This window comes from Bombus vancouverensis, chromosome 6, assembly GCF_051014615.1.
Source record: "Bombus vancouverensis nearcticus chromosome 6, iyBomVanc1_principal, whole genome shotgun sequence".
In the NCBI taxonomy this organism is placed as follows: domain Eukaryota; kingdom Metazoa; phylum Arthropoda; class Insecta; order Hymenoptera; family Apidae; genus Bombus; species Bombus vancouverensis.
The window spans coordinates 17,074,272-17,098,102 of record NC_134916.1 but is presented as its reverse complement, the minus strand read 5'-3'; the positions used below and the strand labels follow the sequence as shown (position 1 = coordinate 17,098,102).

General features: G+C 43.7%; 1 protein-coding gene across 1 annotated transcript in view; it reads right to left on the bottom strand.

Moving 5' to 3' along the window:
• Positions 1–4,643: 4,643 nt before the first annotated feature.
• The window catches only part of Optix (optix), a 53,838-nt gene continuing 34,650 nt past the window's right edge, over positions 4,644–23,831 (bottom strand). The window contains exons 2-3 of the mRNA XM_033339909.2: positions 7,371–7,766; positions 4,644–6,675 (exon numbers count right to left, since the gene is read on the bottom strand). Of these exons, the coding sequence (XP_033195800.2) occupies positions 6,291–6,675; positions 7,371–7,766 (781 nt within the window). The 3' untranslated portion in view covers positions 4,644–6,290. The remainder of the gene's footprint in view (positions 6,676–7,370; positions 7,767–23,831) is intronic.

Sequence of the window (23,831 nt, the reverse complement as noted above, 5' to 3'; positions counted from 1 at the left end):
GAATTTGTAATTTGCAATGGGGCAGTTTATTATGGGTTGTAGCAGGTCATGCGAGACGCTTTAATCGACCAGGGCTATATTTGTCCATCATCGGGATGGCTGAAAAGATTTCAGAAAAAGTATCCAGGAAAAAATGTTTGATTGTAGACATTTCAGGCTGAGAATAAAACTCTATATAATAGAATTACACCCTGATATACGTTCTTTCTTGCTTACGACGTTTCTATGCGGCGTTTCTTTAAACAGATTCGTGTCCACGTGCTTAGTTCTCATGAAAGTTTCAAAGATACATTCAGTATAATTCACTATTTTATTTTGGTTTATACGTAATCGTTATTTCTAATCTGCACGATCAATTTTACTTCTACGATCACTTTTACCGATTAATAGAAACCATGTGTCTTAATTTAATCGAATCTTAAAACATACAACACGTGTATACACCGTCACACGCATCGTGTTACGTATGTCTTACGTCTGTTTTACGTGTCTTTTTCTAGTTGAATCGATCGTTCCGTAGTCGGTTACCATACGTAAGTCAAAGGTTCGACCGTATCTTATTATCACGCATGGAAACATCGTTCGCGTCTTTCGAACTTGTAACTTTTACAAAGACGAAGAAATGAAAATGCGATTTGCCGCATTGTGGATCGTTCCGCGTCACCGTTCGTGATGCTCCATTATTCCTTGTTGCGATCTCTCCAGCACAATACCGATTTCTCTAGGCGAGTATCGCGGCTTTTCCCCTCTTTCTTTCGAGTTTCGATCGCACCCTTAAGCAGCCAAGAGTCCATGATCTCGCTGACACTGCCGGAAGGGCAGATCTAAAATATAGAACGTGTGCACGAGCGAGCGAAAGGGAGGGGAGGAAACAGGGATCCTGGAGTGAGAAAGATCCGTAAAGCCTGAAAAACTTCTTACCGCAACAATGGCGAGTAGCGATTTTAAAAAGATTCAACGAAGATTTACCATCACTTTCACACCTCTCCATGGTACCCCAGTGCCTGCCTAAGACCTACAACAAATACCTGGTGGGCATCGTAATCTCACTAAGGCCTCCCATAGTGGGGACCCTATGGGCCCCCATTATGGTTTTCGCGGCATTGTCACGTCGTCGAATCTGTCTACAAATAACCACTAGAGAAATAGTTACTCTCTGTCGATACTCTTCCGTTGATCTCGCTTCATCCTCCTCTCCTCGATCATCATGAACGTCAGCCATCTCTGTTTCTCTTTTTCCTCTGTCGACGCTTCTCCCCGCTTCCCTCCTCGCCCTCCCGCTCATTCCGGGTTTCCCCCATTCAGAGTGGACTACATTATTTTGTTGCAAGGCCCAGACCACACCGTATTATCCTAACATCTAAATCCGGACAGCTGGATGTCTATCAGAGTCTCTCAACTAGAGCGCCTCTCCTTCTTAATAGATTACGCTCCCTGGTTTTATCCATCCGAATGCCGATAGAGAAACAAGGAGCCGGAGACTCGATCGTATCGATAACGATCACCGAAGGAGATTTTTACGCGAACGTTTTGTCACCACGGTGGCTTGAAGAGCAAATGTTCGGACGGCAAGGCATCGAAACGTGGTCATTTTTTTTATTTGCGCGTAGCATTCGTAAATCGATCTCTTTGTTGAAATTTGCATCTTCGCGGTGGCTCGTGTATACTCGACAATGACTCGATTAAACGTTATTTAGGATATTTAGGATTCAGTAATTTAGGATAATTAGGCGATGGATCGTGAAATTATTAAGATCGAAAAACGCGTATATTGTACAAAGATATGTGAAATATCCAAAGTGGTCGTTAAAGTATTTACGGTGTATAACAGATCTTCGTTTGCTCAGTTACGTCGATGAAAAAATAAATTTTCACGAACATTCGCGATATTAGCGATTAATAACTTTCATAATAACACCGCGAAAATCCGTGTTTTATGTTAGAATATTTTTCAATTCTCCAACAAAGTATAAAAAAGAGAAACAATAAGCGTGAACGCTGGAATATCCGTTTACATCGACTTCCAAAATTAAATTATACTCGACCCTCCACGGTTACCTGGGATTGAGAACCACTTTCTAATGAATGTGCCAGAGGTGTCAGAGCAGCAACTGTCAAAACACGACCGGCAAGACGACCGTGCCATCCAGTGTGCGACAAAGATCAACGTAGAAATGGAAGAGAGCGAACGAGAACGGCCCTTTTCACGTCATATTGGGTATGTAGCTTGAAAACGGTACACGGAACCGATGCGTATCGATAATCGCGACATTCATCCTTTCGTTTCCCCGCCACGAAATTCTTTTCGCGTATCCGATACGTAGCGACGCGACGTTGAAACGAGGCATTGTTCGGGTTGCGCGTGTTTGTTGCACAACGGTTGCCCGCCTTCCGCTCGTTGAATTGCAGACGATGCTTATCGGGAAGACCAGGACGGATGTTTTTAAAAGAACGAGCAGAAACCAGAAATTAATAGCTCGTCATCATTTAACGCTTAGCTCGTCGTACCATCGAGAAAATAAACATTCCTCGTGAAGTTATTACGATATAAATTCTCCGTTCTTTGTCATGATACGGGTAATTCGTCTTCGATCGAATCGATGCAACGATCGTTCGTATAAATATCTAAACGAATTACTTTACAAATTACACATTGTTCTTTGATGTTCTAATTCAATTGGTAAACGTTTACAAACATTCGTTGCATCGTTACGAGAAGTTTTCCATTTTCCGTTACGATACGAGCGATCCATCTTCCATTAAATTAATACAATGACGCTCATAGAAATACTACGACAAGCTACTAGATACTCAACGATATTGCTATATTGTCTATCGATAAGTTATTTCGATTTATACGTTTCACAGATATTCCTCGTATCTTGATCGGAGTACAAGTTGTCCAGTTTCAATCGCGATACGCGTAATTCATTTTTCATCGATTCAACGCAATATCGTTCGCCATAAACACGAAAACAAATTGCCGCGCGAATAGCACTGGCGCGTTCTTCGACGAATTTTAATTTAACTTGTAACCATTTGCAAGCGTTGTGTCGACATCGATCGTTCATCGATTATCTGGCCGGTGATCAGGCCGTTACGCGGCGATTAGCTCTCTCGGAGCCTGGCTCTAAACACATTTCGCTCAATGACCAGTTTCAATTACGGCAACTTCATCGAAGTAATTTAACAACTCGCCGGTGAAACGCGCCAGCCGCGGAGAATATCTCTCCATTCCCGGGCAGCCTCTAACGACTCCATCTTCCATCGAGGAATCCACCCAGCTGTCGAGAACTTTCGCCAACCGGTGCGACAGAGAAAGACAGAGCCTCGACTGGTGCGTATATATCGAACGAAGGAACGCAATGCGAACGGCGAACCGCAAGGGCGAGAGACAGAGAAAAGAAAAACGAAGATAGAACGTACGATACGACGGTGAGAGGAAAGGCGACGTATAAAGTAGACGCGTGGAGAGTGGAAGGGTGAAAGAGAAATATATAATAGAGAGGGAAAGAGGAAGTGGTCGCATGTGGAAGCATCAGCAGGCAGCAGGGTGGAGTCGGCGACGAGGACGGTTAGGCGTGCGCTCTGGGCATATCGGCTTTTTGGAGAGTCTTGGTCGATGTTCCTGGTTCCTGGTTAACCCGCGGGATCGGTTACAAGGCAACCCAGCCAGCCGATTGGTCCATTTTGTCAGCGACACCCGCCCACGCCACGTTATCGCGCAACTACTCTCTTCCTCTCTGTCGCTTGCCTTCGTTCACCCTATTTTTCTCCCTTCCACTTTACTCCATCGCGTATCCCCTTGCTCTCTTTCGCTAACTGCAGTCCGTGTCGATAACCTTCCTACGCCTCGTCTCCGTTCTCTTTTCATCTCTCCCTCTTCGTGCGCTCCTTTTCGTGCTTACGTTTTCCATGATTCGCCTTTCTTCTCTCTTTTTCTCCTAACCCTTCGCCGTTATCCCTTCGCCAACCATCGACTCCCTCCTATTGACCTTCGACGAGAAGAGAGAGATTCGTGTGTTTCGAACGCGATCTCTTCTTCCGTTGACTTGGTCGGGTTTGTTAACAGGGAGTCGAGTGACTGTGCGAATTTCGTTGGTTACTATAGCCGTGGGTAAGAAGAGGAGACCTTGCGAGCCGTTTAAATTGTGGGAAGGACGCGGCCACCTGAATCGCCTCGCTCTTTCTCGCCTTCGAGTTATTGTAATCGTTTTAGCCGCGTTGCTTGGTATTGCTCGTATGCGCGTACCCACACCTAGAATTTGCCAGGAGCGTCGATCAAAGGCTAGGTGTGAATTAGCCTGGTTCGAGGAAATAACGATATTAATAGATACAATTGGCAGGAGAAAATTGGCCGACGAGTGAGCACGCGAAACGCGAAACGCGGATGTTAATTGCGCGAGGCAAACCGTGTTGATTTCAACGGGTTAATTTTGGCCGATGTTGGGAAATTTTGACGAGCCGCGCGAATTTTGGCAGATGGATACCTTGCTGGGTACGGTATCGAGTTCCATGGATGGAGACTGGGTGTTGTGATCGATTCAGGAACAAACGATGAATTGAACACTCACAGTATAGTTTTGTTGTAATATCATAATAATCTGTTAATATATTTTCGCGTGAATGTATGTACAGGCGCAAATAATAATATTAATAATAATATTAATAATATTAATAATAATAATGAATCATCTTCTTCTCATATATTTATATATGTATAGTTTCGTGTTAATATTCTTTACGTAAGGTACTTATGTATACGTGGGCTGTAGTATGTTCATATTTATAAGAGGGAGAAAGGGCTGATTATACAAGAAATTCTGCTAACGTGTGTCGTATTTATGTGTATATCTACAAAGAGAGAGAAGGAAATGCGAACCGACGTATGTTCGCGCTATTTCTTCTTCTTCTTTTTCTTCTTTTTCTTCTTCTTCTTCTTCTTCTACTTCGTTTTCTTTCTCTTCTTTATCGTTACCCAGACTCAACTTGGTCGATCGATCGTCTTTGTCTCTTGACAATCGTGATCGAGCCGCGTGTTACTCCGAGAGTAAACGATTCCTTTAACGAGCGTACCGATTAAGGAAATTTACAAATCTCTAATCTCTACCTAAGCTAAAGGGGAGGGGGAGGGGAGCGTTTTGCGAAATATCTTAAATTATATCAACCGGTGTTCAAATTATTTATCAGACTGTTTCTTTATATTTATGTATATCGATTTGTGCCGACAACAAACGATACCGTATCGTTTCGATCCACTAGAAACGGTGTTTGAATCGCGATACATAAAATCGTATCTGAATTTGATCGATGGTTAGCATGAACGATTTCCAGATTTTGTTTATTTATTATTATTTTTTAACAAAGAAAAAAAGAAAACAAAAAACTATTTCCATACGAGACTTTGATGTTGTAAATAGATAAAAAGGCTCGCTTATAATAGTCACGTACAATTTTGTAGAGCGAACAACGCGTTATTTTCGAAGCTCGGCCTCAGTCTACGTTTAGGCCGTTCATAGTTCTACGATCTCGGGTTAGCGTTCTGTCTTATTTGGATTAGCATAAGATTTGAAACAGATTCGCGTTAAATTTTCACGTTCAACGTAGCTGGCCAACACGTTTGAAACAATGAGTGGCAGTTTTCGGGGCGATTCTTACGTTCAAACAGCGTCCTTCTTTTTCAACGGGGGTATCGCTATGTACAGACTACGAAAGAGGGGAAAAAAACAAATAAAAAAATATATCGTTACACGAAATTTGTTATTCTGTAAAGCGGATCGATCTCGCGTTCCGTTTTCATTCAACAAAAAATGTGTCGTTCAAAGTGTGATCTCGTTATTTACATGCGATCATCGTTCGTATCTGCTTCGGATAATTGCACACGTCCTCTTCAGCCATCTACCGACGCCTCGTCCATCGGAACATTCGGGTTGCTTTATGTTATCATAGTGCAACATATAATTACGAATTCTACATCGTCAGCCGTATTGCAAAATGTTCACCTTGTTTTACTACTTGGTAACGAACACTTTTAACGTAAATTTCAACAACAATGTCTTCGTCCAAGTAAGCTTTTCTATTTTTGTCGACCTTTCCTCGATATTCGTCTTTTTAATAATCATTTCGTAGATTCTTAGAGCCCGAAAATCTTCGTGTTCGCTTTACTCCTTTCATAAAACCTCGAAACGTTTGTCGAGAAATTGACTCTCGTCGTTAGCTACGATTTTTCTCGATACAATGGATCGATCCTGTTCATTCGCTCTTGAAATGACATTTCCCAATTCGTCGTATCACGCTGGCGAGAAAGGTCTGTGGATCTGCGGTGGTTTCGGATTCAGTGGAGGTGGTGTCGCCACCCTTATCAATCCCTGGCCTTGAGACTGACCCTGGGGAGTCTGTTGACTGGCCGTTGGACTACCCCGCGAGGAAGGCGTGTGAGGGCTCGGAACTGCAACCCTTAGCGGACCCGTCACGGACAAGTTCGTTGCCATTAATGGCGGGCTGTGAGCTTCCGATAGGCTGTCTGACAGGCGCGAAATTCCACCATCGGAGAGACGCGAGCCTTCCGATATCCTCGACATTCCTTCCGGTAGCTGATGCTGTATTTGTGGATGATGGAGCAAACTGTCGTGTGGGTGCAACCTCGGCGGTGGTAGACCCAGAGGATCCGGTAGTCTGTAATTGAAAAGTGTAGTTCCAGATCAATATTTTCTTAGAAAAAGTATTTTCTTCGTGACTTTCGAAGGAATTGCTTTCATCGACGTTAGTTTTATTAAGTTCGTGCGCTGATCGTCGTGGTCGTCGTTGACGACGCATATTGCACTGAATCTTTCACAATGATTACAGTAAGTTGACATATTTGTCGATTATTCAAGGATTGGTAATTTGTATTGCGATATAATATTTTCGCAAAATCGTATATCGTATTGTACTCCGAGTATATCGAAACATCTCGATCAACATGCACCGGGCACTAAGCTCCTTCGGCGTGTAATTTGTAAACGGCGAGGAAATTTGCAAATATAGATACCGTCTGTTAACAGGGTCGTTCCTTAAATATACAGCAAGTTCTACAGTCACGGAATACAAATTTTATATGATAAATCACTGATATCGAACCAATTGATTAGTTGTTAGAGACGTTATTTTGTCCAGCGATAAGACATTGTCGATTCGAATGACGAGTTAATCTACAATCTCCTCCCGTTAACAGATTAAAGAAAAGACTTTTACAAAAAATCCTGCCGATCGATCCGATGGATAAAACGCGAGAGGATTTTGAAACGTTTAGTTTTGAACTTTCGAGATTCATCGAACGCGGATTAATCGAAGAGCGCGCGATTAAGGATAGGTTTTTAAAAGCTACTCGCCTCGACCCAAGATCGCCTCTCGGTCCCACAGCTTGGAACGGGCTCGTTTCCGTCAGCCTGAAGATTCCACCGCCAGAGATGTTCGGATGATTGTGTTGCGGGCTGTGCGGTCCAAATCGGAAACCCGCCGGCGGGAATTTGAAGGCCGTCGCGTGGTTGAATCGAAACTGCGATTGCGAAGGATCGAAGCGGAAATTTAAGGATGGTGGAGGTAGAGGACCTAGAGGCCCGAGAGGAACAGGAGATGGTTGATGAGTTGGCGGAGGTGAGGAACTCGGTGACGCAGGCGACGTTCCACCAAGCGAGATGTCAGAATCCTCTGAATCGCTGGCTCCTGGTCCAGGACTCAAAGTGCGTCGTGTACCCCCGTTTCCTGTACCAGATTGCTGCTGCATTCTGAAACACAACATGGTTGAAACACAGAACGTGTTTTTGCGTTCATAAAACTTACGTTAATTGCAGTCGAAACATGAACTTGATAGATTCGAGTTGTGGAGGATTGGTCGAGCATAAATATAACGTGAAACAACGAGAGCGAGAGATTGCTGTCGCAATCCGTCAATTATATTTCCAACAAACAAATAAATTAACGTACAGACGTATACGCTAGTCGTTAGTACGAAATATAAATCGCAGAATAAAATCGTGGAATAAACATTCGTTAATGCTCGTCGCGTAACTCGGTAAATACTCGTGAGATACTCCGAGATACTCTGTAGATACTGTGTAGATGCTGTTCGATACTGTACGATGCTGTTCGATGCTGTTGGATACTGAACGATGCTGTACGATGCTGTACGATACTGTACGATACTGTACGATACTGTACGATACTGTACGATGCTGTACGATACTGTACGATACTGTACGATACTGTTCGATACTGTACGATACTGTACGATACTGTACGATACTGTACGATACTGTACGATACTGTACGATACTGTACGATACTGTACGATACTGTACGATACTGTACGATACTGTACGATACTGTACGATACTGTACGATACTGTACGATGCTGTTCGATACTGTACGATGCTGTTCGATACTGTACGATGTTGTTCGATACTGTACGATGTTGTTCGATACTGTACGATGCTGTTCGATACTGTACAATGCTGTTGGATACTGTACAATGCTGTTCGATACTGTACGATGCTGTTCGATACTGTACGATACTGTATGATGCTGTTCGATACTGTACGATGCTGTACGATACTGTACGATACTGTACGATACTGTACGATGCTGTTCGATACTGTACGATGCTGTTCGATACTCTGTCGCTCGCGATCGCGTCCGTTTATTTATGCTGGTCGAGGGAAAGTCGGAAAATTCAAATTCGTCTTCATTCGACGGTTGCATATAGCGGCGACATTGTTTTGCCCGGAGTTTGTTTATCATTACATTTCTGCGTCAAGGCTGAGTCAATATCCTGAGGCAAAACAACAGCATGAGTCGCTCTCGACTCGCATCGTCCTTTGATTCCTGTGCCGTTACAGAGTCTTCCAAAAATGTATTTTTATTTTCTCCTACGTTCTCTGTTACTCTGTATCTCATGTCCATACTAGATTCAGGTAATGTTAATAGCTTGCCTTAATTTAGTACAATCAAGCATCTTATCCGTATACGTACACTTTTTAATTCCTTGTCGTACAATTTCTTCGGACGAATTTGAACGAGCGCCGAATAATTCGACCATGTCGAAACATTATAAGTGAAACTACCCACCTGAAAACTATCGAACCACGTAAACTTCCTTAGAGATACAAGCTGCCTTTATCGCCGATATTACGTTGTCTTATACGACGTACAGAAAATTAGCAATTTTCTTAAGCGAACCAACGACGTTTCTCGCATCTGCTATCTCTTATCGCTCTTTCGCGGATCGTTTACTCGAGCACGCATCTGCCGTTGAAACGTTAACGAGAAAGGTCAGCGATTATTATTGGTAGCAAGTCGGTCACCTTCATCTCGTAGCTGAAGTGGCGCGTAGGCGCGTTGATCGCGATGAGAATTTCAATTCGTTCCCGTCCTAGGACAGGCTTAGGTGGATGTACCCCCGACACTGAAAACACTTTGTTTCCAGTCATCGCCGCGGAGCGACTATAATTAATGAGCGGGCTCATCCTTCCCAGGTGAGCAGAAGGATTCACGGGAGAGTAACGACGATTCCCTAGGACGGGTTCGTACAAAAGGAGGATCCACCTCATTACTCGAGAGATTACGGATAGATACAGAAACGCTTCGCGAACTTCTCACGCGACTCATCCATCGCGGTCAGAGATAAATGACGAACAGTCGTGGCACGATCGGAACGGATGTCCCGACTTGTCGACGGGAAAGTATTATTCATCGTGCCCACCCACGGTCAAGTATTAAACCGGCCGGCCGACAAAGGTATCGAGAAAATCCGTATTATAATTCGCTTTATCGACGAGCCTCGTGAGAATGCGTTTTTCTACGCTTACGAGCGAAGGAATTTTCAACCGTAGAACCATGCAAGATGGAAACTGCAAATACCTTGAACTTAAGGTGAACGTAATTTTTCCGCCACTTTCGATCGCGTAATCCTGTAACACGGGAAAAGGAAAACACCGTGCGAAGAATTGTACCTCCATCGTGGAAAACGCTTTCTCTAGATGTGGTATTAACAGAGAGGAGAATCATTCGCTAGTCTGCCAGAGACAATGAGATGTTGTGGTCGCCTTAAAAGCCTCTTTACTCCAGATCGATTCAACGCCGAGGCTCCTGAGATACTCCCGTATTTTCTTTGCTAATCGAGTTTCCAGCCCGCACTGTTACCACGGTAACACCTCGAGTGATTTCGAACAGGTTCGCTGCTCGAACGAGAATCGTCGGATCGTTCGATGCTTCCTCACGCTCCAAAAAGACGAACGTACGCGTAGGAACCGCGCCAACTATCCAACTGATTCGATCATTTAAGTTTAGACGCTTGCCCCACGCGCTATTCGTCTTCTTCGCGCTTTTGTAATCCTATTTTCGATAATTTTGCTTTCGTTTCAACTTCTCTTGTTCTCGCTTCGTATTTTATGACAAAATTACTCGAAAATAACCGTATAAAACGGAGAGCATCGATATTAGAATAGAAATTATTATTTAAACTAGAGATACTCGCAAGATACATTGACAAAAAAAAAAAAAAAACAAAAAATTCCTATTTATTTGTTACTCGTGAAATTATCACCTTGAGGTTTGCCTCTGTATAAACTTCCTGTTTCACAACGTCCATCATCAAGGGGTTAAATCATATATCTCGCCGGCTCTTTTCTATTCACCAACATCCCCCGTAAGTCTGACATTCCTTTCACACTTTCTATATATAGAAATATATAACGAGACGTCAATTTCCCTGACGAAGGTATGAAAGCGATTTATTCGATTCCGTGGGTAATAGAGGAAGGTAAGAGCGGTAGCGAGACGCGATTCGAGTAGAGGCCACTCTCACATGGACCTGTTTGAAACGCGTTGGACATGGTAATCGAACCCGTACCTACCTACTCTCCTTTTCTCTCTCCTTTTCTCTCTCTTTTTCTCTCTCTTTTTCTCTTTCCCTCTTCCTCTGTTGGTTCTTTTTTTTTTTTTTTAACGTGTCTCGCATCAGCGGGACACTCGACGCGTTTTAATTATGCCTCAAGACCGCTTCCCCTTTGTCTCGGCCCTTTCACGAGACACCCGCACGAGCGGTGCGACTTATTATGTGCCAGCCTCTCCCGTTTTGTTCCACTTAGTGCTCGTCCACCGATCGTCGTCCCTATTCAACGCGTCTTAATGTCGTGGCATTAAAGTGCGGAGGCTCGAGCTTACGGTGTCAATTTTTCGCCGTGAATACCACCAGACCGACGTTAATTTCTCTGATTCTTTGCGCGATTTATAACCAACAGTATCTTTGGAACGTTGTTCGAAGATATATTTGAAACTGATACAGTATATTCTTTCTATATTGAGAAGTATCTTACATCGTCAACATCGAACGAACAATACATTTGTTATGTTAAAAAGTAACTCCTTAATACGAATCTATGGAAGTAAAAAGGAATACCGCCGATCGATCAATAACGAAATTAACAACGATTTAAACTTTCGCCATAGGATCTCTCCAAAGATCGACTTATTGACTGATAAATTAATACTTTGTCGACAGAGACCGGTATTCTATTGTACGATCGATGTTAACTTCCACAGGTATTAAATCCATCGGCTGTATTCCCATCGTTATCGTCGTTGAATTAATCGAAAGCTTAACAAGGGGGCGTGGTGTTCCATTTCAAAACACGAATTTTATTCCTGTTCACACGTACGAACAATTACGAAACTGCGAGACAGCGTCGGCCCGAGTTATGCCAGCAAACCGTGTGTTGCTTCTACACTGTTTCCGCGGTTAACGAGGGATATCGGCGTTCACGGTTCGGCCGCTCGTTAAAACTCAACGAGCTCGCTACGAAAAAGGGCCACGGCCCGACGAATATTGCAACGAGCTCCGCTTTTTCTCTTTCCTTATTTTCCCTTTTTTATCGTTATTTCGGTAGGATCCGGTATGTTTAATATATTCGCGGCATGTGTCCGTGCGCGCACGCGTTCGCAAAAGTTCAGGGCGTATTTCGCGTGGCGAATCGAGGACCGCGTCGAACAGCTCGAACGAGCTATCACAGGTGACGCGGTAAGTTTCGGCACTGCCGATGGCCATGATTAAAAAAGAAATTCATCAAGCGGCTTCTACCGCCGCCGGGGAAAGTATCAGGTGCAACGTAAGGAACGCCGCGCGGCGATGAGGATGCGCCCCGCCGTTAAGTATTTACGCCGCATGACGAGTCACTTTTGTAATCCCTCGTGTATGTTGTAAAGTATTATGCACGCGGACGGCGACGCGGGTCTCAAACCGTGACGGAAGCTACTGTAATTACGCGCAAGATGGTCGTCCTTGCGGTGTGTGCCGGTAGAAGAGTTCGCCCGATTGATCTGCGATCGAGAAACTACGGCCGGTGAAAGGATGCCGGTTTTCGTGCCGCGTCTGACAGCCTCTTTAAAGACTGATTCGATCGTTTCGACCAGTTTTAACGCCGTCGATATCTATACGATATTTGCGCTCCACGATCATAGTCGAGGGTAAGGATTTTTGCGAGTTAGATTTTTGGCGCAGCATATGCAAGAAAAGTTCACTGACAACCTGTAAAATATTCGCCCGATCGCAAATATTCGATATATCTAGGTATATAAATATTATAAGTTGAGAATTTGGTAGACGAATGAATATTTCATAAGTAGACGATATTATATGCAGCTTTCTTTGTTTATGTCTCAGGTGGTTATTAAACGTGTTGGTTCGTTTAATAAAGAGACGAGTGGTAAAATTGTAATAGCCAATTATATTAAAGTCAATGTAAGTACAAGTACAGAAATAGTGTATACTGGACGTAATCGTTGCTCGCTCGAAATAATTCAATTTCTCTAGCCGTTAACTATTCGACTATTTAACTGTCCTAGACAGCACGTTCGTCTATTTATATCAACAAAGTTAGAGTTCATATGTAACTCCGGTTGACGATTACAAATAACGGGAATAATATTTTGTCCGGAGTTTGTTTACCTTTAGACCTAGCAAACCAAAACAAAGTTGGCATTCCAAGGCACGATATTACGAGTCTCTTCCCTGTTCAAGTCTTCCGTCGAGTCATGTGCCGCTACATGTTCAATCGTGTTTGAAGATCTTTTTAGATTCGAACATTTCCAACCTACCATATTTGAAGCACGAACAATTTCCTCGCTGCAGACCAATTACATACAAAAGTACCAATCCTTCGCTCGAGAATGACTCGAATTTTACTCGTATTACTGACTTTACTCCGTTGCAACATCCAAAATATCTCCAAGCCAGTCTCTGCTCTCCTCTCGAAACTAGTTTCTACGATTCTCCCAGGTACTACAAAGCGAATGAAAGAAGAGAGAGGGGAAAAAACGCGTGGAGAACGATCAATTTCAACTTGATATCAGAATCGGATCTATTCTCGACTCTACCAGAGTGACGAGGGATATCATTTTAACAGAATCTACCCCCGTGTGTCGAACACACAGAGAGAGAGAGAGAGAGAGAGAGAGAGAGAAAGCCGTGGATTTTCGTGCCGTCTCGTACGAGTCCATCTCCTTGCTGCCCTCCTCCCTTCCCCCGGGTGAACCCTCGATTTAGACCAACCCCGTGCCATGCTAAATACTCGTTGCGCACAATGGAGAACATATCATTCGAAAATCTGAGCTATACGAGGGCCTGTACAAAAGGTAACTGGATACCGGTACGAGGAGGAGACGGCATGTGAACAGAGGGCCCGCGATTTCAAGCAACCGGGACCCCCTTGACCCACCCCACCCCCTCCTGCCTCTCGTCCATCTCTTACCATCGTTTCACCGCTTTTTTTCGTCTCTAGCTCATTTTTAATAGCCGCTAATAGAGACGTTAAAACGATACGGGCCCTCTTGGCCGACTCGGTTCCGATGCTCAATTCTTTCTTCGCTTACAGCCACTCTTTCTCTCTCTCTCTCTCTCTCTCTCTTTCTTGTATTCCACCCCTTGGGTATAGTCACGTCTACGCTTGTTTGTCTCTTAAAACACCGCTTTCCACCCTCGATTATATACTGTTGGCTATTGAACAGCGTTCGTTTGAACAACGTCTGTTTCACGTAAGAAACGGGGGTAACTGTTGGACGAAACGCGTGCTTATTTAGAGTCGGTTTGTTTAATTTGTTATAGCAGCGATGCCTATTTCAAAAGAGACGAGATTGGATTTATCGGTATTTTGAGCGCAGAAGCGTAGAGCATGTTTGCCTTTGTTAAGGAGCGACGATCGATACGATCGATGATATTTAAGGTTCTCGATATTACCGTAGGCGAGAAACCCTCTAGACGATCGATAAATATTGTCAATTCAACGTTGAGAACCTTAAGTATTGACAATGATATTGACGATAATATTGACAATAATATCGACGATAATATCGATCGTTCGAATTAATGGTTCCTTAGAGGATTCGCAATTGTGGATTAGATACAACATCGATATTCAGTATTGCGATAATGAAATGTGAGTGAGCCAAAAATTACACGTCTATTTAGCACGGTTGAGAAGACAGCTGGTAGATTTGCATGGGAATAACAAGCTCCTCAAACCTGTGGATGATTAATTTGTAGGAGATTCCACCTTTGTCGATAAAAAGAATGCTCTGTCCTAAAAAATTCTCGCGAAATGTGACCCTCTTACGCTATAAATCAATGGAATTTGGATTTTTTCAACTAGCCAATAGCGGTCGTTTGGCGTTCGCGACTTTCTCGTCGTACAGCGATCTCTTGTAGCTCTTTAATCGTATTATACGAGACTTATCGAACGAGATATTTAACGGAAGGTTGGAAAGCGTGGCGTTGAATTCGTCGAATGAATCATCGGCTAGTGATTTGTTTGTTCGTTCGCGTTACGCTGTTACGCGCGAAAGGAAATGAAGAACGCGTTGCTCGAGGAAGAAGCGGCGAAACGAATCGTGGCATCCGCGCTTTCGCGAAAATTTCATCCTCGACGCGTTCTTTTACCACTACCGAGTTTCTCTGAAGTAGAGGATATATCTGGTGGCACGAAACGAAGGAACGAAACGATGGAACGAACGCGAGAGGCTCGTTCACAGGTAGCCCATGATTTGCAGTATTTTAATCCGGGCCGAGATCGGGCAAGCGTCGTCTTCGTCGTCGTTCGCCACAATATGGCGTCTAAAAGCGAACACGGCCGCGTTTAGAGTGGCCCCGTTTGCGGCTCGACGATCGTTTTCGTCTTCCTGTTACCCTCCACTCCCGAGAAACCGGGCAAATGTTTGTCCGCGGACAAAGAGAGTATCCACTGACGCGAGCGTTTCTAAAATCGAGACCCGTTCGAAGGGTCATTAAGGATCACGCAGCGAAATAGCGCGTGAAAGTTGCGAAAAATGCGAGTGAACTGACTCGAATATCGTGTTATCGAGTTATAAACATCGTAAAAGATAGGCTAGCAAAGATTAGATATTATTAAATATTATTCGCAAATATTCCACAAAAAAAAAAACGAAAGAAAGTATAAATTAAACAAGAAGGAGATGCCCTATATACATTGATATATTTAACGCATATATGAACATATATAACACAGGAAGAAATAGTTTATAGTATTTTAGATAATATTCGGATAAGTATGATTTGCAATGGTATTCCCAACGATCGACCTAACAAAGACATCGTTCGAATTCACGTGACAACATTTTCGATATTCAATAACATTCGCTAACGGAAGTATCGAGTAATAGTAAATAAGATTTTATTGGAAATATTCGACGAAAAATACAAAAATAAAAATTCGATAAGTTGGACGATAGAGTCTGTGACTCGTAACAACTATAACGCATTAGCAAATTACCGCGAAAAAGAATTCTCAAGGATTTCGTCTGAACGACACTGTTTCCCGCTTTGGAACATCCTCGTCATCTCCGAAGAACGACAAATAATTTTTTACAGAGGCATAGACATTTCGAGTGTTTGCGGAGGTCCCCCAGAGTTAGGCATCTACTAACCTGACCGCTTCGTGGGAAAATCCTTGGAAATTAAATCCTTGCCTTGGCCTTCTTTGAGGAGGATGCTTCGTCGAGACTAATCTCGTTGTTTTAGGCTTTTCCGAGCGGCTCCCGGGACAAAAATTATTCTCGGTTGGTTAGACATCGCGAGTAGTCCGACGAACATGGAACGCGATTTGGAAAAATGCTTGTCCGTCCGACGAGTCGTAGAAACAATATTTGCACTCGACCGAGATAAACGAGCAAGAGGGATAATTTTTCTGCCGGAAAACGCACCGCGTCTCTTGTTATTGCGAGTTTCGAACGGCGACCGTGTACCTCGCTGGAAAACAATTTACCAATCGGTTTAATGATCCGAGAGGGCAATTAACCAGTTTCGATCATCCTTCAAGGAACTACACGGTGATGAACAAAAGTAGCAAAGTTGCGAGGGTCGGCTTTTTCTGCTAAAAACACACGATTCTTCCGTCGATTTTTCATTTTGAAGATTTTCCATTTGAAAGACTAAATGCATTATAAGCGAAACTATTCGTTGTAGTTACGACACCGATCCCCCACTTCTTAGAATAATCCTGATAAATTTTTATTTCGTATAATTGAAAATTTCTCATGTTCCCATGCACAGTTCCAGAATCACCGTTCGTTCTTTTTTACATTCTACACCGATTGCAAAATGATCGTACGATCGATTCTTCTGTGAGAATTAATTTTCCGGCGATCGAAATCTGAAATTTTTTAAAGCTCTAGAAAATTGTATATATTTTATAATCCGTTTCACAGATCTTATATATTGCAACGGATACGTACATTTACGCTCGACAGTGATATTCCCGAAAGAAATCGAGCGAAGAATATAAAGTTTTGCCGATTTACGCAGGATTCTAGAGGGAAACTTGGAAACGTACCTATGCTTTTGTTCATCGCCATAGATCGTTATCGAATATTTCCCTTGTTCGCTTCTACGCGATGTTAAGCGTGTTCCTCTTCGTGTATCTTTTCCGGGGTTATTTTCTGCTCGATGAACCGGCCAAGTAGAACGCAAGAAAGCCTATTTGCCGCTAATCGCCGCTATATTAGTCGGCCGTCTCTCGTAAACGGTATCTTTTTTCCATGACATTTGCACGAGCGCGTTTAGAGACACGATCTCGATGAGAATTCCGGCGTCTCATTTAATTTAATGACCCGTTTTCGAGAAGCTGGTCGACGCATACATCGGAAATCACTCGGTAAATAATTAATGTGTAATCAGACTCCGTTTGTGTGCGCGAGTGAAAGGGTCGACGACGAATGCCATCGACTCACTCGAGGCAGTAGCAAGGGCGCCATCGAGGCAACGCGAGAACGGAAGGGTGTTTGTCAGCAAACACCATCGAGGACCTCTTAACGCATTCTAAACCTATGCGTGGGGCTCTTTTCGTCGGACAAACTGACGTGGAAGATAGGTATCAGAGAAGAAAGCAGGAGAGCTCGTGCTCGTCTTTTAATTTCTGTTCTGCATTCTCGAGAAATCCGACGGACAATATTTGCTCGACGAATTCTGTCTAGAAAACCGACTGGCGAAAACAAACTTCAGTCGTTTGTATGTCGCTCGAGTTGAGACGATTAGAGTGGATACGTGAATTTATCAATTTATTCGCTTGGTGACTAGCGGTGGAAATTGGATCGCTGTCCCGTCGCCAAAGGAAAAGTACGTTAAACGATAGAAGAATTTGGATGTAAATTATATGCTATAAAACTTGTAACAAACAGATCAAAATGTATGGAATATAGCGAAATATATCGTGGAAGAAACGAAACGAACTATCGTTCGTATATTTTACATAGGGTCACGCGTATCTCCAAAATCGTATCGTTGTAAATTACAAATTGACCATTCTGATGATTCTGACAGTTCTAGTGTCACTTAATAGACCGTTATCGCTTTACGTACGGTACAATACCACGATATTACACGATTCTCTTGCAATATAGTTCTTGTTATTCGCTACAATGTATCGCGAAATCAGATCATAGGATAACGAAGAAACTAAACGCGATTAAAATCACTGTGATCTCTATATACGAACTCCGTGGCAATTATAGTGGCGGCAATTTTCCAAACGTTTCGAAACCTTCGTAAGCTTGCGTGGAATTTTTGAAACAGCGGAGAAGCTTGGTTGCTTAAAGGACGGTAGGAGTTTCTCAGGCGAAACGAGTGCACCACAATCGACGTCTCTCAATTATCGCATGACGAGAAAGAGGAGGAACTTCAATGGCATCCGATTGAGGCACGCGCCGTCGCTTAGAGGCTCTCCGAGGTTCGAGAGCCCTCGAATTGATTCGAGTCCCGTGGCACACTTCGGGGCAAATTAAGTTTCGCTTCTGAAATATGCTCTTCTCCCTCTTTCCCTTTCTTTCGCCTACCGCCTCACAGACCGCCGTGTCTTTCCATCGCCATTCATCTTTACCTGTCTTTTATCTGCGGAGATCGGTTCAGCGAATCGTGTTCCGTACCGTTGCGAATCGCATCGAGGCCGATTGTTTTCTTAACAAAACGTCCACCATGAGTAGGAACGACGGGAGATCGCGACACTAAAACGTTCCTCTATCGTTCCTTCTGTCCTACCTCCACCCTTCCAAATCATCCTGCTTCGATCGTTTCCCTCACGACAAAGTGTGTCTCGTTGGGCTTCTAAAAGCGAGCAAAAATTTCGACAATACTCGCAGTGTATCGAATTCCCGAAAAAAAAAACTCTTGTCTCGCGCGATGAATGGAAAGGGGACGGGGTGGGTTTAATTCCTATTACACCGCGGACAAGGAACCCGAACGTAACTTAAGGAGGTCCGGTCGGAGCGTTAGTGAAGCGAGAAGCGGGCGAGTTGGTCGACCAGCGTGCAAAAAGAGGAAATAGCCCCCGGTAACCTCTCGTTTGCACCGGCGCACGCTCAATTAACCATTTCCAGAGAAAAAATTCGCCGGCCAAATTCTACGCGACAGCCCGTGAAGTCCGCGGCTCGTGTTCACCGCGAGGCAACCGGGCTGGACGACGCGGAACACGTAGGTAGAAGGAACCGAGAAGGAGAAGCAGAACGAAGCAGGGAGCACAGCTATATCGATGCGTAAAAAATGGAGAAAATAACAAAAAGGGAAAGGACAGAGGGTAAGACGAAGGGAGGAAAGAAGACGAAGAAAGCAAGGGGAGGACCATTGAGGCAACCCTGTATCGTTTTTCAAAGAGGTATACCCTCTCCCGTTTGTCTCTTTCTTTTCGTTTCGACCTTGTTCTCGACTTTTCTACCCTTCTGTCTCTCTCTCTCTCTCTTTCTCTCTCTCTCTCTCTCTCTTCTCTTCCGTTGTCTTTTTGCCTCTTCTTATATACACGAAGATCGTACCGTACCGTTGGGTGTAAGATTTCACGTATACGCGCGGGATGGATCAGATTGGCCTGGCCTTAAGCCGTCGCAAATTACCCCGTAAGCCTTTTAGTCGCCCTGTGTGTTTTGCTGGCTGCACCCTAAACCTCCCCCGTCCACCACCTTTCCTATCCTACTCGTCGTCCACCTCTGGCCCCGCCATCCCTTCGCTCTCGACGGTCTTGCGTTATTATTTTGTTGGCCGGTAATATCCTGGAAACCCCCGTGGGGTTTCGCCAGGCCACTCTAAAGAGAATTTAACCGGAGCTCGCGGTCTAGGGGTTGCACGTTACAGAAATAGTTGTGAACTCGGCGAATTATCAATCGGCTACGGGTTTGCCCTTTTATCCCGCCAGTACGGAATAACACGGACAACTTTAAATTAGGTGCGCACGTTCTAACGTCTAACGTTTAATCGTCGGAACAATTAATTCTGGTACAGAAAGTAAGGGTTCCATCGTTCTCCTTTATAGCTTGCCTGCGATAAAGATACTTGTATATTACGTTGGCCGTTGTAACAAGTATTTTGTATATTAGAAGACGCGCTTTAACGCGGAAAGTGTCGATTTGATATTGAAGCGTGAAAGCTGCACGAGAAAAATCAGAATGGAAAGTATATGGAAGAAGATATAGTGCGAGATAAGAAATACTTTTCGAAATATCATTAAGGAACCTTTAAAAGTCGTAGATCTAAAATTTCTGTGGAAAATTACGAACGATACCCTGGTGATTCTGGAGCTAAATTCGATGGGTATAAACGTTTGGAGCTTAATCGCGGGGAAAAAGAAATTTTGTACGGTTTTATGTTTCTCTGTGAGATCGATCGGCTCGTTTTCCAAAAAATTCTGAATGTTAGTACTAAAAACAATGTTAAACAAAATTAATACTCGACTTTTCAGCCAGCAAATGATTGTACTCAATAAAGTTTATCTTTTGTGTAGATCATATTATACTGGTTTTTGTAATAGCTACTCTGAATATTAGAACAATTAGGAAAACATGTAATGAACATGTTCTTCGTGACTTCCCATTCAGACTGCGTGTATCATTGATGAGACGATATGATATGATACACGCTACAGTATTTATTCCGTGTACTCTATAAAAACGCGTGTTCTATGGTAATTACGTTTATTTATAGTCCAGCGTTGCTGGCATTTCCGATTTGTCAATCGTCATTCTTGATTTATTTTACATTTTCGAGTCGCTTATTAATAAGTCTCGTCTACATTTGGAAACGTTTTATAATAACGGTATCTGCTACGATCTGAATACTAAATTTTGGTCCAAACGTACCAACAGAAGCATCGTTACACCATAATGTTGTCTCGCGATTTCTAGTGCATCCTCGCCCTTCAACATCCCACTGATTTCCAACAATTGAACCACGAATAATAAGAAAATAACATCGTTTCCATGGAGTTAATTATCGTAGAAAACAACAGCCACGTCTCCGTTAAGAAGGTAAAAGTTTCAATTTGCGAATAAACCTTAGTCTAAGGAATATCTTGAAAACACTGATGGGATACGAAACGCGATATATCGTCGCAGCTAAATCTGCCTTCTTTATCCGGTTGATGGTGCCAGCATCAAAAGACTAAGGCCCGAGGCCCTCGGGGCGCGGGAGTAAAAATTTAACGCAATTCCAAGTGATTACCGCGGCCCTGTGATACACCCCTTATGTATCCACCCCTTGATTGGCCTACATTGTCGATGCTTAACTGTTTCATGCACCAGTGACCGACTAGGGGGATATCATTGCGCGCGATAGGGGTAACGTTTTCATAGCCCCGGGGGCGGGGTTGTCGTCATTGTCAAGATTCAAATGTAAAAATCGTGGCGGGAGGTCGACGATATTCCGTAATCCCATGACTGGAATGATTACAACGTTGAAACGGCTTTTTGGTCGTATCATTTGTTCCCATTATAGCCGAAAATAATTCACGAATCGCGTGACGAAAAAGTTAACCCTTATCGCCTGGCTGATGCCACACTTTTCTCTAATTCTTATTTTCTTTTCTACGTACATGCGCGCGTACCATACGTTTGGCAACACCTATCGCCGTGTCTAATACGCGTCGCCCGACGTATAATTTCTTTATCTTCCAGTTAGATCGCTAATACCAGTATCTAATAATGGCTGATCCATCAAATATTTAGAGTCTAAAGTCCCTGAAACGTCAAACCTTTCATTCCGTTTCATAGTTGAACGTGAATAAAGAGATGGCTATCTTCGGACGACGAAGATCGATTTTATATTTTGCCGTAGTTTTTCCTATAAAGATAGATTGATGTGTAATTAAAAAAAAGAAGAAAAAAAAGAAAGAGTAGGGGAGAGAGATCGTACAGAGGGTGATATGGAATACACATGGTATTTCTTATGGAAAGTATTCTCCAAAAGGATCATCAGGCTTGATGCCTTCGCAGATAGGAAATAACTCTTCGTGGCTCGTTCGAGCGACAAAGAATTTATACCATAGGTTACTCGATACCTTCCCGTAGCATAATACGCACACCATACGTGCGTGCAACGCGCTTGCGACCCAGGTACGTACGCGTTAAACGTACGCGTCTCGTACAGAACGCCGGAGATACCATCTCGTTTAAGGATCAGGATCAGGAGTACAGTGTTGCATTACATCACCGGTCATGGTTATCCCTTAATACACCGGGTGTTCTCTTAACGAGCCCGTAAACGAGAGTCGTGTTACGAAGGGATCTTTAACGATAGAAAAAAGAAAAACAGAAAAGAAGGAAGAGAGTCCGTACGAAGAAATATCGGAGAAATATTTCAAGACATGTTCGAAGAAACGTTCGAAGAAACGTGCAAGGAATATTTAAATATAGCGTCGTTTATCATAATACCGATGGAGCCCGGCTGTTTTACCCGGGACAGGATATCACAGCGACGTAACGTTTCATACAATTACATAATTAAAATACCGGCCGTGGAAGCGGCGATCGCCGAGCAAATTACAAACCGCGTGTCATCGTTTGACATCTAATCGAGCGCGTTTACGAGCTGTTATTACCGATTATTTCTGCTAAATACCAACGCCATATGAATTGCCAGCCTCGCGAGCCACCTCTCAGAAGACACGGGCTCTGACATTCGCGTGTCGCGTTCAATTGCAGCAACGTGTTCATTTCGATCAACGGGGAAACGCACGGCGTTGGACATTCACGGACGCGAATCGACCAGGCTAAATCGTTCGTGCGACCGACAAAGATGCAGAACATCGTATCGTATCGTGTATAAATGCCTGTGTCGCAAGATTTACTACGTCTGATTAAGCAATTAAGCCGTACGGAGGCGCTTGGTGGAGTTTTTGCCGCGTGGCCAGCCAGCAATTCTCGTTATAAATTCAAGCGTCTTCGATATGGAAGCTTGCCAGGTACGACGCTGTCTCTTCCTCGGCTACTCCGTTTCTCCCTCTTTCGTTGTCCGCTATCGTCTTGCTTAGCCGCGGCCTTACGACGATACAAGACGAATGGAAAAAGGGGAGGGAATACGTCGGAAATCTCGTCACGGTATAGCCCGCTGTTAATTGTCGCTATAATCTACGCGGCAAGACCGAAATTCCAAGTTGCTAGAAGCTAACGATCGCGGGGCCGCAGAGAGGAACAGAGGGGTCGTTAATTATCTTAGCTAATAACGCGAAGGTTCGCGCGGGACGATCCCGACTTTCCATCGTCCAAGCTATTCACCAGTGATCGAGGAAGAGTATATTAATGGAATGGATGGAGGCAATCTTTTCGAGAAAACGGCGAACATATTAATTTTAACCGTATGATTGCGGCTCTGTATCGGTTTTGCACAAGCGGCCCGAGTTAATCAAGAATTGATTTATGTAACCGTGCGTGCAGCACAGGCTACCACTGAACGATGAATTACGGGAACGAAGCAGAAGCTGGAATTCACCGGCAATTATTTAGCAGTGATTAGACGCGATTTCGAATTAACAACGTCGAGAGCGGCGAGCGGCCAACAGTCGAGTCACGTCGAGAAAGAATCCGTTTAGCTAATTTCTGTCGGCAGACTCCGAGAAGAGCAGGCCCCCCCACGGCGTTCACTGTTGATTCATTTTATTAATTTTTCTCATTCCCCACGATAATTCGATCCGGAGACGAAAGCAGAGGCGTCCTCGACGACTGCTGAATTAAAGACATTACGACGAGTCACCCCCGAAATCGGTCCGTTCGAGCAAACTCCTTCTGTTCTTTGCTGCTGCTGAAAGGGAAGAAAGAGAATAAGCGAGGAAATTACCAGGCCCGTGAAAATTCAGCGACGTCGCCCGTCGGATTTATTACCGACCTTCCACGTCATTATCATTTCCAAATTACGTTCGTTTCACGGCTTCGTTTCGAGACACCGAAGAAATTCTTCTTGATTAACATGCTACTCTATCGAGCGTAGATACACGTAGCGATTCGCCAAAGTATCCCGACTTTTAATTCGGTATTA